This window comes from Pelodiscus sinensis, chromosome 3 (genome assembly GCF_049634645.1).
Source record: "Pelodiscus sinensis isolate JC-2024 chromosome 3, ASM4963464v1, whole genome shotgun sequence".
Taxonomy (NCBI): Eukaryota; Metazoa; Chordata; order Testudines; family Trionychidae; genus Pelodiscus; species Pelodiscus sinensis.
In genome coordinates, this window is record NC_134713.1 from 65008483 (window position 1) to 65025443 (window position 16961).

Consider the following 16961-nt stretch of genomic DNA (forward strand, 5'->3'; position numbering starts at 1 on the left):
TGGCAAATGTTCAGACAAAGGAGAAACAAAGATTGCAAATCAACAAATACTTGTTGCTCCAGAATCAAGATTAATGTCAATTCAGGAATATGAACATAGACTACATTTCTTTGACTTTAAATAATTAGCTCTAGTCTATACTTTTTTTTAAAGTTGTTTTGAATGTTCTCTTACTCTACAGTTTTAAATTATTTGAACACATACTATATTTCTACAGAGACTGATGCCCCCATTCAATGCAGCATAATCTATGAATGAAGCAGAGGGCTTCAAAAGGAAAAATATGTTTGTATGAATTTTAAAGGCACCAAGCTGGGATTCAGGAAAAGCTGGATTCTATTCCTGGATCTGCTACAGACTTCCCCTGCTAACAATTCTTATACACAAGAGGACAGAAATAAGGTTGCACTGGCAGCCTTAAAAATCTAGCCTTTCCTAACTTCTCAGTGCTTCATTTTGCTATCTTATTGGTTCTAAGGTAGTTTTTTCCTGCATGTAACATGTTACCTTAATATAATCACTGTCAGCATTTTTAATACATAGGGTCTGTCTGGTAATGTTACTATTATGTATTTTGCATAAGGCCAATATTTTAAATACATAAATAAATACATATTTAATACACAAATTTAATAAATATTAAATAAATATTAATTAATTTACACTAGAAAGGAAAATCTCCCTCTGCCCTCCTCCCCCTTAAAGCCCTCAACCTAGTTAACTTTTACATAAAGAGGAAGTTCTAACTTCACCTGGAGCAAGACCCTTCAGTGGAACTTGAAGTTCTCTCTCAGGCACTTTGTCCTGAAAATATTCTCTGATGCACAGCCCTGTCACCATCTAAATAATACTTCAATCCAGGTGTTCCTTAGAGTACCTTTGCTGGCATACCTTCTTAGATGCTAAGATACAAAGAGGAATATCTCAACTGAAGACCATAGGTGTATGTAGTACGATTCCTTTATGGCATGCTTTTAGAAGGCGTATTTTCCCTTATATGTATAGAAATGTGGACTTTTTCCTGTCCTGTGCATCTCCTAATGTGCACAAAGTTTTCCATGCCAATCCAATTCAGGGAGGCTTGAAAGTTTGCATTTCCTTCTTTAAAAATGCAATACTCATGAACACGGTGAACATATTCTAAGGCCTCTGAAAAAATACTACCCTTAATATTAAAGAGGTATCTAATAATTTGGTTTAACTCTTTTCTTTTAAAGCAAATCTGTACAAAAGATTTTGTTTAAGGTAATATCTCACCTGAAAAACTGTTTAAGTGAAGTCATTTGTAAATGAGGGACAGAAGCTGGACATTCTAAAAAAAGGAATGCAAGTTTATAAAAGCATATTTTATTTTGCATTAATTACTGACTGTGTAATTTATCTCCAAATCACATTTAGCAGTGTGCGCTGTAATTTTAGTTATCAACATTTGTTTTCATTGTGTATCCAAAAGTTTAAGGCTATTTAAACTGAAAAACTGTAGATGTGTTACTGATGACTACATAGGAGTGCTATCAGTTTGACAAAATGAAGAAAATTGGCATAGCAGACATTAATGCATCTATGCATTTCTACAGTTTTTATATAGATAATTTTCAAAATATCAACTAATGCTCTTAATCTCCATCCTCAAGACACACCTGTGAGATGTACATCATCAATGATACAGATTTCACCAAAGCTCTGTATTTATTCTGTGCTGCAGTTATATATTAAACTGATTTGGGACCTGTCTAACTTCTCTGGGGGAGGGACTTCATGGTTTGAGAAATTATGCTTTACACGGTACTAATGACCACAGTACTATAAACTCAATAAGCCTCACTTTGGTAGTCTGGCATTTTAGTTAATGATATAACATAACTTGAGCACTTTTGGCTGTAAACACACAAATGGAGTTGCCAGTGTATGAATACTATAACGTAAACAAGATTTATCAGATATTTCCTGACTGCCAACTTTTTAAAATTGTTGGCCTACTTATCTTGGTTGTATTATGCATTGTATTTCAATACATACTTCAAAACATTGGTGGGCCATGGTTTTTATCTTGTTGAAAGACTTTTTAGAAACACTGGTTTGCAGTGGTTATGCTATATCTGCTGGAACTCAGTTGTGCTTTTGTATGTTCATATGAATACATACATATAACTACCTTTGAAGATTAGTTATCAAACAGTTAATTGGAAATGAGTATCAAATCCATTTTACTCATTTTTTAAAAAGATTTGAATACTAATGGAAAACTCAGGATTTAGTGATTTTAAGCGTCAGTATCTCAGATAAATGACGATTATACTCATTTAAAATGTGTTTGAAAAGCATTTAGAAAGGACAAGAGTTTGGGTGTTTGCAGGACAAAGAGCTTTGATATATATTTTTCACTTTCAGCTATTGCATACTTAAACTAAATAGCCCGATCAGTCCATCAATATGAGACCTCCAAGTAAAACACAGACATAAGAAATGGTGATTTGGGAGGTAGCTCTTGCACTAAGTCAGTTCTGTTTCAATTCCTCAGAAGTACTATGGAGCACCTTTGCAATCCTTTGGATAAGATGCAAAATGAAATGCTTAACTAAATGTAGTCATTTGAAATCCTGTAACACTGGTAGGTGAGAAAGGGTGTTGGTCCTTGTGCCCTAGCCAAATTCTAGTTAGGGAAATTGGTGTACCTTGAATTACTCTGACAGCTTTATTTAAATAGGGTAGTCTGCACATTGTCCCAAAACGATGTAAAGTTCTGCTGTTATCTACCCTGGACATAGCTTTATTTCAGTGGCTAGTAAGAGATCTGTATATCTAGTTTGCAAAGCTCTTTGGATAAAGAGTTACATTTTGTATATTCTACATCTAATTGTCAGTCTATTAATAAGGATCTGTAAACATTTTAACACTGGTGGAAGTTAACAAAATTGAGTTTTTGTTTGTTTGTTTGTTCTTTTTTTAAGGTGAAGTTAAGAGGGTGAAGGCTTTCTGGAAAGGGAAAGCAAGGGGTAAAAACAATAAAAGAATGTTGGGGCTGCCATCTTGAGGATTTTAGAGGAAAACCTGGCTGCACTGTAAGAGTTTGGAAGCAAATATACTGCTCATAGATGACAACACTGAGTCTGAACTAGAGTGAACATAACTAGGGATTACCAAATGAAATTAATGGGTAGCAAGTTTAAAACAAAGGAAGTTTTTTCCCCCCCAAGCAGAGCAGAGTCAGCCCCTGGAACGCCTTGCCAGAGGATGTTGAGAAGATCAGGACTTTAACAGGGTTCAAAAGAGAACTAGATACGTTTATGGAGGTTAGGTCTATCAATGGCTATTAGCCAGAATGGGTAGGAATAGTATCACTAGCCTCTGTTTGTCAGAGGCTGGAAATGGATGATAAGAAAGTGATCACTTGATGATTACCTCTTTTGTCCACTCCCTCTGGGGCATCAGGCATTGGCTACTGTTGGAAGACAGGATACTAGGCTAGATGGATGGACCTTTGGTCTGACCTGGTATGGCCGTTCTTATGTTCAAGTCCTGACTAGGAATATGAACGTGTAACCGTGTACACAGTTAATCAATGAGCCCTGGCTCACTGGTCAACCTTCACAGTTACATGCAGGCTCCCAGTATGTATGGGAAGCTGCCTGTCCCTCATGCCTCTGATACACAGGTATGTGTAGGGCAGGCAGAAGCCAGTATGTGCAGGAAGCCATTGCCTGTCCCCTCACTCTCTCGTATGTAACCGTGTAATTGCTGAAATTTACAGCAGTTACATGTTTACTTAAGTGCATTTTAACACCCCTAGTCTTGACTAAATCTGATATTTTATCATCTAAAGGGGAGGGAGGGTGGGATCTGCCTCAGCTTGCTCTGTGTAAAAAGGGAAGCTTCAGGGAGCTGCCATTTTTAAACACTGTATTTTCAGGGGATGAGTCAGACCACACTGACCCTTTTGCAGTGCTTTTCATTCCCTGTACTCCCTCCAGCCATAAAACAACATTCCCTTCATTCATCCATCCAGCCAAATATCAACCCCCTGCTACCTAAGTTGGTGCAATCATTCTTGACAACAGAGAGTAGTCTTTGGGCCAGAGAGTAAGAATGACTCTATGGTGGGCAAGGCACTCATTTAGGATGGGGGAGACATAAGTTCCAAGTCCTGCTCCAATGACAGTGCATGTATATTTAAAATACTGCACATACAGGCTCTCTCTGCAATTTGCTTCATATGGGGGATGGTCTTAAGTACCAAGAAATGCAGTCCAGCCAAGGGCTCAAGCCTAACCAATTGAAACACAAGGAAAAGGGGACTGCACACTGGCAAGCTTTTAATTTTTTTAAACAAGGGCATCCATTAAGGGTTTATTTTATGGTTTTCATCTGCACCCTATGCGAACTGGAGCAAAAAGTATTTTTTTTTAAATAATGTGATCATTATTCCATCATCTTAGTCAATAGACCCACTCATGTGGTCTGTGATACCTGTTATGACGACTGCAGGGACATCCAGAATGTTGCCAAATGAAGCAGTTTTACGATGGCCTCGTTTAGGCTTGGAATAGGCTGAAAAAACACATACACACACACAATACACATGCAAATAGCTACAACGGTAACACAGCAAATTATTAAATACATGACACTGCAATTTTCATAAACTGCTGTTAAACTAAACTACATGCAAAACATGTCACACAGAATAAAGTGCATAGCTTTCTATTCATGCTTAAAAATAGTAAAGAAATTGTTAAAAGCAAAACAGAACTAGCAGTCAATACAACATAATTAGCTGTAGTTAGCAACACAGATCTCAGACAAAGCAGCATGGCAATGAGGAAGGGGAAAAAAACCAAAAGTGCAACCATGAGAATGGAAGACATATATCACTTTTTTCAGTTCACCTGCATATCGTACTTTTTAAATTGTTTCAAGCTGTATAATACAGCATGAGTTTTTTTCTAGTCCTAGGCTAACATTGTTTATAAATAAGTTTACATTTTCATGGTGAGTAAGCATGAATTTAATTTCTGTAACTGTCATCTTCTGTAAAGTGAAATCCAAGTGATATTCAAGATAAGCTCACTTTAATATTGCAAGATTTGAAGAATTGCTTCAAGAGTTTATAAGGTGACCTCTGACTAAACGTTTGCTGTTTTGTAAAAGTGGCCATTGCCTACCAACCTAACTACTTTAGAATAAGCACCCCATTCATGGGACTGTTGAAAAACAAAACAAAAAAATATCCCATATTTGAAGTGGAGTATGTAGTTATTCTAGTCACACCCAAGAGCATAAAACATACTTTAAAAAGTTCATTTTGCCACATGTGATAAGAGGAAGCAGTGGTAAAATAAAGACCTATAGTTTAAAGATTAACTATGTTTCATTTGGAATAGATTTGTGAATGCATCTCCCAAAAACTGCTCTGGCATGTTTACCTGAAAGAACTCAGTGACTGACAAATATACACCGCCTGATTTGTTTCTGTGGCAAGTCTAATAATAGATGGAACAAGAGGATTAGATAATTCTTAAAATACTTTTTGATTTATTTATTCTTGATGATAGCCTTATCCTCACATAGCAACACAATTTCTTTGTCCAGGATCGTATTATGTTGTTCTCTGTAACAGTTAATGTGATTAAGAAATCACCACTGTTTGCTGTTTCCAGCTTAAATCACAATACCTGCCCGAGATTTGCGTGGCCTGATTTCTACTAGTTTGTCACTGCCTGAAATGAATGCTGTTTCCTAATACTTGTCCCAGTCGAATCAACTAACTTTATTTAAGGAAAATTAATAAAAAAACAGCCATAGCAAAATCTCAGAACACAATACTTGGATATAATTAGTGGTATCACTTAAAAGAATCCAGTTAAGGAAGATTCACTGGGCTGATTCCAAACTCACAGCGGGTGGTCAAATGAGTTACATTTGTTCTATACCAGTGAGAGAGACAATGAGGCCCACAATATTAAAATGAATCAAAACACTCCAGATTATTGTTAGGTAAAGACAACAATTGCTTTGAGGTTGTCAGACCCTTCCTGAATACATCTCTCAACAACATATGGATGAGGGCTATCAGGAAGTAACTGTAGTCCACAAGTTACAAGAATACAGGCTGAACATCTCTAGCCCGTCAACTCTCTGGACCGGACCTGTGTCGAACCATGGGAGATCAATATCGTCTAGTAACATTGCCAACACTTGAACTGTTTATTGGGCTCCAAGGAAACATTTAGGGGACCAGAGATGTTCAACCTGTAATAAAACCCCCAGTAATCCTAAACTGATACTATCATATTCAAATCAGACTATAAACGCTTTAGGACAGGGACTAAGGCCACATCTATACTTACCATGTTGGCGTTCTAGTGTTCGATTTAGCAGGTCTAGTAAGGGCCTGCTAAATTAAACGTTGAGGGTGCTCCAGTCGATGCTGGTACTCCTCGATTCACAAAGAGTAAGGAAAGTTGACGGGAGTGTTTGCTCCCGTCGCTCTCCCGGTGTGCAGACAGCACCAAGCTTGACTTAAGGTATGCTGACTCTAGGTTATGTTATTTACGTGGGTACCTTAAGCCGACTTTCCGGGTCTAGTATAGACCTGGCCTATGTCATCCCACACGTATGTACAGTGCATATCACAGTAAGCCTTTGGACATTACTACAGGAAAAACCTTATTCAACTCAGGAAAATGAGTTTAATGGTCATGGTACACAAGAAAGTCAGAATACCAAGTACATACTAATATGACTACTACAAATTTTCATGGTGATACAAAAATATTGGCTCAAAAAGATAATGTCTAACTGGTATTCACTGTGCTCGGATTCGGTAAATCTAAAGATTAGAGATGTAAAATCCTGTTTAACTGGGATCTCCAGGGTGGGGGCCCACCGCACTGCAGATAGAGACTGCTCCAGCTGGCTGAGCTAGACTGCCCCCCATGTGGAGGGCCTGGCTGGGCTGGAGCACCCCTAGCCCATAGGGCGGTGGGCTTGGCTGGGCTGCCGGTTAACTGCTGACATCCCTACTAAGGACATATGTTAATACAAAGAAACATTTACAATTATGAAATAAGTTAATAAACCGTGAAAACGGGACCTAAAAAACAGACAGTGCCTGCCAGGTATAATGTTTTGTTAGTTTGCTTATTGGGAAAACATTCACCTGCTCTGCCTTTGCTGTAAAATTATGCATTTAAATATGGCTAGTACCCTAAATTTCATCATACATAAATAATTTATCATATAAATAATGGGGCAGCTTTTGCACCCTGGCAAAATATGTGTAGCTAAACATTTTTACAAAGACACCCAACTTCTGTTTCTCTGAAACAAGAGGGTTATATTTATATCTGATCTTTTCAACAGCATAACTATATTAATAATTTGCACTTCTTTTCCGCCAAAACTTACTTTTCAGTTTACCGGTGGAAATATTATTGCTTTTAAAAATCTATCTACTGCATTTACAAAATTTTAAAATATAGTTTGAATGAAAAGTAATTCAAATAATAAAAATGACAATGAATAAAGTAACACTCAGAAGCAGAGGTTTTAACTTGCATTAATGAAAGAAGGCTCAAATGAAAGAATCACAAATTTACAAAATGCAAGCAAAATCTGACTTATCCACTGTATATGTAGTCAAATCTTTTCTGTAATCTTAAACTACACATATTTTAAAAAATAACACCTTCTTTCAGGCCTGAGTGCTAAATGTGAAAGGAGCTGGGTTTTTTATAACTAGACTTGGCAGGATTTTATTTAAATTGATAGAGATTGATAAATGTTGATTATAACTGAGATACTAAAACTGAGGAAAAACATCCATCAGTAACAGCTGGTACAAGTGTAACTTCTCCCCATACTTTGTACATGCAGGAATTGACCTCACTGGTATTGCAGCACAGAGTGCCCTGCTGCCATGAGAAGGAATAAGCAGGGTTGTGACAGGAAAGCTGTATAAGACTCCCCTGGAAACAATATGAGGTCAGGGACAGTGGATCCCATCAGCCTGTGATCCAGGTGGGGCAGAGCAGAGAAAGGAAGCTACTCTGCTGAATGTCTCTGTCCCAAGATCGGAGCTATTCAGCAGCAAGGTAGCCTCCCACAGGGACAGGGAATCATCATTCTATTCCTCATAAACCTGGGGTGGGGAGAGGTCTCTGCTTTGTCTGGCTAGGTCACAACTTTCCTTGCACCTGCAAAGACTGGGTATCACTGGCCCTTCAGCAGCATAGGGAGCCCTCTGCAACCCTATTGTCTCAGCCACTTTTTCACTAGACACAAGTGCTAGGGGGTCCCTGCTTAGCTCCACCAGCACTGTAGTTTTGCTTGCATCAGGGGCCTGCAGAGACTGGGTGTTGTTGGCCCCATGGCCGCCCCCACTATTCAGGGCTGGGTTGGGGGTTGTCTTCCACACAGCCTTATCTGATGGAGCAGAGATTCCTGACTAGGACTGCACACTCATTTGTACCATATGAAAGTTAGTAGAAGCAGCAGGAGGCAGGGGACCAGCAGCTTCTGTTGGCCATGAATGGCCAACTGTGGACAACGAGGGCTACAAGCAGCTGTACCTGAAGATGCACAGGCAAATAAAGTCTCTGGCGCCCTGCCAGGGGCTAAGCCTGGTGAACTGAGTCATGCCAGGAGCTCCCTGAAATTCTATTTTCAGACCTATCCAAACTCCTAGCTCAAACCACTCTTAATTTCTTGTGACCATAGGAACAAGGCAAAACTACAAAAATTAAAAATGAATCTATATTAACTATCAAAAATACAAAAGCCAAAAATCAAGTTCTGCCAGGCCTATTCATATAAATTCTTAAAAAAAAAATAATGGATAGATTAATAAGGAAGCCATGCCCAAATAATATTTACCGGGGATCATCTTATTAAAAGTAGGTTTAAGAGAAACATTGTTTAATGTGCACATAATTTCATACTACTTTCAGCAACTTTTCACTGTTCTCTGCCCCCAACTTATTTATTTTTACCTGTGGTAGCAGTAATCCTTGCTTCTATTTCGGACATGTCAGCACTCATCCGCTTGCTTTCTCCTGAAACAAGAGTTGATTGTGGTCGTCCACGAACATCTGATAAGCTTTCCACGCTGCTCCCACGAGATGGAGGTAAACTCAAACGACCAGGGTCCCCCTATTAAAGAAAGTTAACTTAATTTCTTTTGTTCAAATGTGAAGTAAAAGTGTTCTTAAAATAAACAACATGTACAGGGTCATCGTCTGAGTGTGCTACAGCATGAAATATATGGCAGAATGTGGGTAACTGAGTAAGAGACATTCAATTCTCATCCAAGGAGTTCAGTCACAAATTTAATTAACATTTTTTTCATGGAAGCATATCCTCTTGAAAGCATAAAGAGGCATCCAAATATTTAGCATATCTGACACGTACATACTTTGCAATTCTGATTATAGAAGTGGGATGTGAATTTCTGTTCTCACTTTCAGGTGACAATGTAAATAAGAAGTAGGCAGCATTATGGCCCATAAATTTAAACAAACTTGTTTGTTTTAGTAACTGGCTGAAATAGATGTAGGACTGAGTGGATTATAGGCTCTGAAATTTTACAGAGTTGCACTCAAAAACAAAACAATATAACAAAAATAACCTACATTTGTAAGTTGCACTTTCATGATAAAGACCCTGCACTACAGTACTAATACGAGGGGATCTGAAAAAAAAATGTCTTTATCATGTTTACATTTGTAATAAAAATATAGTGTTCACTGTATACTTTTTATTCTGTGTTGTAACTGAAACAGATATGATTGAATATGTAGTAAAACATCCACATATTTATTAAATTAAAATTGGTATTTTATTAAAGTGTGACTAAAATTGTGATTAATCTGGATTAATTTTTTTAGTTACTCAAGTGAGTTAACTGCAATTAATCAACAGTCCTAATTTTAAAACAAATGTTACTCCAGAAAAATTAAGCATCAACTTCTGAGCTTAACTTCTGATTTCTGAATACAAGGGTAAGAGAACAGTGATGAGGGAAACTCCCCTCCACCCCCGTATATTTCTGTAGAAAATACTTATGCAGGTTGAAACTCTCTAAATCAGGTCTGGGAACATCCGTGGTCTGGCAGGACCACATATGTTCCAGGACTAGAGAGTCTTGGTAGAGGGCTAGCACCTGGGAACCTAATACATAGAAGCAGGGCTTCCTAGCAAGGTTGCTCAGTAGGGCAGCGGGAGCCAGGTGCGTGCCAGGGCTGTACAGCGCATGGTGGCAGCAGGCTGTCTGGTGTCCCAATGAAACAGCAGGAACCTAGCATGTAGAAGTGGCGGAGCTGCCCAGTAGAGCAGCAGGAGCTGGTAGGGAAGCAGGGACCAGCACTGTGTGTGTGTGTGTGTGTGTGTGCAGGAGGGGGCGGAGAAGAGTGGGAGCAGGCTGGGAGGCTGGGTGGCGGGGGGGAGGAGGAAGATGGGACGACGACGACAGACAGAAATGACCTGCCCTGGTCTGACAAAATCTCTCATCCAGGACTCGTCATGTCCTGAGGGTGCTGGACCAACCTGTACTGTAGTATTATTAATTAAATTGTATATTTTTAAAACAAAAATCATGTAACCAATAATTAAAGCATGTATAGATAGCACCAAATATGTTGTGATTTATATAAGCACTCAGCATTGGCCTAACTTTGCTTTGACTCACTGAAGATTTACATTAGATCTTCAAAGTTATGAGCTGCAGAGTTATGAACAGACCAGTCAGCCACATTTGGAACCATAAGCACACAATCAGGCAGCAGCAGACCAAAAAAGAGGCAATAGTATTGTGTTAAATGTAAACTACTAAAAAAGGAAAGGCAGCATTTTTCTTTTGCATGGAAAAGTTTTAGATGTGTATTAAGACACCATTTAGTTGTAAACTTTTGAAAGACCAAGCATATGTTATGTTCAGTTACAAACATTTCAGAGTTGTAGATAACCTCTATTCCTGAGCTATTTGTAACTGGGGTTCTATCGTAGCTCTATTTTTCAATCCTAATATAAACTGTGAATATATTTTCATTATTCAAATACATGTGTAATCTCTCTTTTTTTTTTTTGGGAAATCATACCAATCTCTTGGTCTGAATGCCTTCTTAGAGCAATGAGTTCCACATCACTTACATATTATTTATAAAGCAATTCCTTTCATCCAGTTTAAATTTGCTGACTAAAGCTTTCACTGAACATGTATTATGAGAAAAGATAAATAAGAGATGCCTGATTTACCTTCTCAGTATCATTTCTGATTAGATATACTTCTTTTGGGCCCCATTATATCTTCCTTCCCTCACCTAAGGAATCCCAGTCTTTCACTGGTTCTGGCAGAGAAAAAACAAACCCACCAGACACTAGTGTTCCTCCATGCTTAGTCACCTAATGTGACGTATTTTGTTCCTCCTGCCTGATCAAGGAACAGTCTCCTTTTGCTCTTAATTTTACCGACATTCACATCATCTCTTTTTCTGCTCCCCAGAAGATGCTGCTTTACTTCTGCGCTTTCTACTCCTTTCTCACTACCAGTGGCTTGTTAGCTAGTTAACATTGTAGTTTACTTTCCCACACTAATATATCTCCTTCAGCAAGGCTACTCAGCCCATGGCCTGCTTGTTTGTGGCCCGCGGTGCAGTTTGGGTTTATATGGGGCTCAACTTGCGGCCCACGGGTAGGATCCTTTGAACATGGCCTCCACTGGGAACACACTCCATAATGGTGAGTCAATATAATGGTCTTTTGTTGATATGCGTTTTAGCAGTTAAATTCCTGGACTGTCATTGCTCGTTAGAAGTGCTATTCTGTGGGTGGAAATTGGGTAAATATTGCATTTTATTAATATCAGCAGAACTGATTTAAATGGGGCCAGCATGTTGTGTAGTCTTGCCTTTATCTTTGTATTCATGCCCAAAAGTGTGAAAGAAGCTATTTGCATAGATATTTGCATGTATATGCAACCACACTTAAGGTGAGCTGTATCATTGTGGTCCCCAGGACTTTCACAGTTGAGAAGCCTTGTCTGGGAGGAAACATTTGGCTCTTCTCTCAGTGGTGGTCAGCAACCCTGAAAGGCAATTTCTGTTTACATTCCTTTCTTACTCGTGATAGCAGTATTCAAGTAGCTAAAAGGGTATTAGAAGGATGAGGGAGAAAAATTGTTCTCCTGGATCTCTGATGATCAGACAACTTTCAGTCTGGGTGGTTTAACATCAGAATAAATTGCTTAGGAAGGTTGTGGAATCTCCATCAATGGAAATATTTAAGAACAGGTTAGATAAACATCCATCAGGCATGATCTATTTGGTGCTTGGTCCTGCTGTGAGTGCAGGGGACTGGACTTAATGACCTCTCAAGGTCCTTTCCAGTTCTAGTATTCTATGATTTCCTCTTTGCACCATTAGGTCTTACAGAGACGACTATATGTGTGCTTAATTTCTAGCTGCTTTTAAAGATAAGCCTCACCATTGATATTAATTCTTCTATTGACGTAACTGTAAAAGGAAATCCGTGAAGAACATCTGATGCTGACCATCAGTAAATGCAAAGTGGACTACATATTTAGAGATGATGATGTACAAAATTATTCGTACTGTCCTTTACTGAATAAAAGAGCTTATTGTTAAGGAAAAAAATCCTGTATTTTAGAGCACATAGTTTTACTATAATGATTATATTAATCTAACGGCAATTTTATATTTAAAGCACAATATTTTTTTCACTTGCTTACCGACTGCTTTGTTGGATTTTTCATTTGCTGAGCCAGTTTTGATTCTAAGCGTTTAATGGTATCATTGGTGGCAGGTCCTTGAAAGTCACTTGGTTCCATGTTAGCATCACTCTTGTTACTGGTGTTTGTAGAAGTGATGTCCATAAATGAGCCTATTAAAAAATATTTTTGTTTTTAAATTACTACTTTGAAAAACATTAAATCAAACTGAAATTATTTAGCTACTCATTCTTCACTCCTTAATAGCAACCTTATAATTTTTAAAGTAAAATTTTAAAGCAGTTGACAAAAACTCTGCATCACTGCAGTAGTGAAGTTAAAAAAAACCCTAAAGAATCTCTCCAAAGGCAAAAAAATTCAGAACAAAGTATTTCTTCTTGCTTGAACAGCAAGTTGCCCTTGTTCTTAAAGTCAACTTCAGCTACTAATCTCAAATCATTAACAAAACCAGTGGACTCTGAACAAAACTGACAGTTTTGCTTATAAAGTCTTATAAATCACGAATCCTACTGTACAATGAAAACAGATTTGTAGGGTAAGTATAATTAAAACATTCATTTACAATTACATGTAACAGATCTAAAACATTACTTTAAGTATGTTTTAAACTTATGTGCTAAACACATTTTGTGTATTCTGTCTAACGAAGACCATTCAGTATAAAATGACAGTTGATAGGATTTTGCAATAAAATTTATTGGACAATTCAAAATTACTTGCCCAAAATATTCTTTGTGCACAAAAGTGAAAGTCAGAGTTTGGGACAGAGGGAAGAAGACAGGCATGAACAACTGTAGTTATTAAGCTACAAGAATGAGGAAAATAGTGCAAAATTTCATAAAGGGAGAATTTAAATATTTTTCCCCTCCAAACACTGCTGTGAGTTTGAGTGATCACCAGCATTGTGCACCAGGAAGGAATTTTCCCCTTTGAGACAAGATTAGTAGAGGATCTGGTGGATATTTTTTGCCTTCCTTACGACACACTTGGGGCCTTTTTACATTACAGTACAAGCTTTGTTATCCAGCACTTTAATATCAGGAACACACTGTTAACTGGCATCTGTCATAGATGGCAATACAATTCTTCCTTCAATTAAACAGAAAAAAATTCAACAGCCACCCAGCATCAATTTAGACATTAAAAGTTAGTAAAGTTTGTAGTAAAGCAGTAAAGTTTGTCATTTTTTGGCATACAATACCCTGAACAATGTCAGATATTATTTATCCCATCCTGCAACTAATCCTTGCGCATGGTGAAAAATTCATGAACTATTGGTTGAATAGTTTGAGTAACAAACATTTTATTAACCAGCAACCCCCATTCACCATGAATGTCGGATAACAAAGTTTGTTTTGTAGTAGGAAGAAAAGTTACAAGTTTAATCAGTACAATTTGTAGTTTCATCATAATTTGCCGAGTGTGTCCTGTGCAGAAGTGATGCTCAAAAGCAGTGGCAGGCAATAATTTTTTTTATGAGGGGAGTACACTTAAGTGGTCACAGGCCACACTTTCATATTAATGGAAGAGGGGTATGACCTGGAATGGAGTTTGGATGTGGGAAGGAACTCTGGGCAGGGTCTGGTTGCAGGGTCAGGGAGGGAGTGCAAGGTGTAGGCACTGGCTCTGGCCAGGAGGTGCTTACCATAAGTGGTTCCTAGCTAGCAGTGCAGTGGGGCCCTCAGGCAGTCATGCTGCCTGCATGCTGTCAAAGCTGCCAGCAAATATGTCTCTGCATGTCTCTTGGGGGTGGGGGAAGAGTAGGGGGAGGGGAGGGGGAGTGGTCTGTGGGTTTCCATGTGCTGCTTCCCCCTGCAGCTCCCACTGTCAGAATCCAGCTAATGGGAGCTATGAGAAAAGTGCTGGGAGTGACACCCGAAGACACGCTTGCCAGTGTCAGCTCCCAGGAGTGGTATGGCCGGGACTGCAATAGATAGGCCGACTCAGTGCCTCCGCTGAGCTCCAAAACATTTTCCCCCAATCCAGAGTGCCATCATGGCTGGAAGAAAATGTGGGATATGGGCTGTATTTTGCCCACCCCTGCTCAACGGGACCAGCTGTTAGGGGTAAACAGGAGTAAGATTTGAGAGATGGCAGTTGGGCTCTAGTAACATGCAAGTAGAAACGGAAACTCTACATCTTAGCTGACTTTGGCTATGTCTAGACCACAGGCTTCTTTTGGAAGAAGCTTTTTTCAGAAGTCATCTTCTGAAAAAACTTCTGAAAGAGTGTCCACACTGCAAAAGTGCATCAAAAAAAGGATCTGCTTTTTCAAAAGAGCGCCCAGACTGAATGGACACTCTCTTCATGTAAGCTGTGATTGCTATGGATGGAATGGCCACCAGGGCACCTGTGCTTTTTCCTATCAACACTGGAAAAATGGAAGAATGCAATTGCAGTGTGGACATTCCTCAAGTTTTGTCGGAAAAATGGCTGTTTTTCTGACAAAACTCTGCAGTGTAGACATACCCTTTAAATTAACCTTCATATGTACCCTTATTCTGCATCGTGGGAAGAAGGTGATTCAGAGTTTGGATGGACCCTAGGGATTAGACTAAAGGAGGCAAGATTTGAATATTTGTTATTTGGTTTAAGATCCTTTACACCACAGTGCTGAATCTCCCACCGCTCAAAATCAAAATTAGAGTTGCAGGCTGCACTCTACAAAAATCCTTGGATCTGTTTTATTTCCCTGATTAAAAAGTGTGTGTGGGGAAGCTGGGGGGAGTGCGGGAAGAGGAAGATAACTTACATTTATACAATCATACCTGTACTAGTGGCAGAATTGCTTTGGCCTTCATCTGAATACTGACAAGGATACTGCAGAGGTTCATCAGCTCCTGGAAAGTACTATGTAGAAAGTAAATTGTTATGTATTAAGACAATTAATGCTTTCAGAAACGTACAGCAGCTATATAGATAACATGGACCTCAAATAGACCCTAGTTATATGAATGTAGCTAGAGGGAAAAAAAAGGTAATTTGAGAATGCTATATTGTTTGACTGCTGCTAAAGAACGATCTGTAACAATTCAATTCTTGCTTTTCCATAATACTGCTCTGCATTCCCTCCACCCCAAAAAGCACACAAACCCAAACCTATTTTTATTAAGTGCCTTCAGAAAGATTTGTTATGCACTAAGAACAATGCAACATAATGGAAGCTTCTTACAGGGACATAAATCAGGCAACATCCAGTTTAATTTAGCATAAGTATAGAATGATACACATTCTATTCAAGTGTATGTATATGAGGGAGCTGTGTCAGGGAAAGTACAACAGCAGTTAAGAAGAGAGGATGGAACCTCATCTTGAAAGTGTTGTGAATAAATCCACGGTGACTTAATAGCACTAGTCCTTCAAACACTTCGGCTACGTCTACACTGGCCCCTTTTTCGGAAGGGGCATGCTAATTTTGAAAGTGGGAATAGGGAAATCCGCGGGGGATTTGAATATCCCCCGCGGATTTAAATAAACATGTCCGTCTAGACTGGCCCGATCCTCCGGAATAAAGCCCTATTCCGGAGGATCTCTTAGTAGGAATCTCAAAGTAGGAATAAGAGATCCTCCGGAATAGGGCTTTATTCCGGAGGATTGGGCCAGTCTAGACGCTTTTTTTCCGGCTTTTCCCCAAGCCGGAAAAAAAGCGGCGGACATGTTTATTTAAATCTGCGGGGGATATTTAAATCCCCCGCGCATTTCCCTATTTCCACTTTCAAAATTAGCATGCCCCTTCCGAAAAAGGGGCCAGTGTAGACGTAGCCTTCTTGTTTAGCTTAGGTCATCTCTACATTATGAGATAAGTCAAATTTATTAAGGTCAATTTTTTAGCACCCAATTTGGTCAAGTCAGAGGTGCATGTCACCAGTGCAGGCAAGAATTTGCTTCAATTCAAAGTAGTGTGTCCCAGGGGGGTGACTACTGTCAACTTTGAGTGATGCACTGTGGGTAGCTATCCCACAGCTCCCGCGACCCTCTGCATTCTGGATTATGCTTGCAGTCAACAATGGGACCAAAACTGTGCAGATGGTTATGGGTACATATTGTCAGTGTCCCATAATGCACTAGTCTTTTCCTTCTATCCCTGCTTGAAAGTAATGGCAAATAGTCTCTTCATGCGTTTTTCCCCCTTGATTAGCCATGCATATGCTGAAGTATATCCAGAGTGTATTCAGGGTCCTCTGGGAAGAGGAAGAATCTCGGGATGTTACCAATATAC

General features: G+C 39.0%; 1 protein-coding gene across 4 annotated transcripts in view; it reads right to left on the reverse strand.

Annotated features, from left to right (window-relative positions):
• MAP3K7 (mitogen-activated protein kinase kinase kinase 7) overlaps positions 1 to 16961 on the reverse strand; it is a 70920-nt gene that overhangs the window by 24180 nt on the left and 29779 nt on the right. For 3 of the 4 annotated variants that reach the window (XR_012902602.1, XM_075923896.1, XM_075923898.1), the window contains 4 exons: positions 15511 to 15592; positions 12743 to 12894; positions 8991 to 9150; positions 4468 to 4548 (listed from right to left, as the gene is read on the reverse strand). Coding sequence is in view for 3 of the 4 variants with exons in the window: in XM_075923896.1 (XP_075780011.1) it covers positions 4468 to 4548; positions 8991 to 9150; positions 12743 to 12894; positions 15511 to 15592 (475 nt within the window). In the remaining variant the exon portion in view is untranslated. The remainder of the gene's footprint in view (positions 1 to 4467; positions 4549 to 8990; positions 9151 to 12742; positions 12895 to 15510; positions 15593 to 16961) is intronic. The other variant, XM_075923897.1, reaches the window with a different exon arrangement.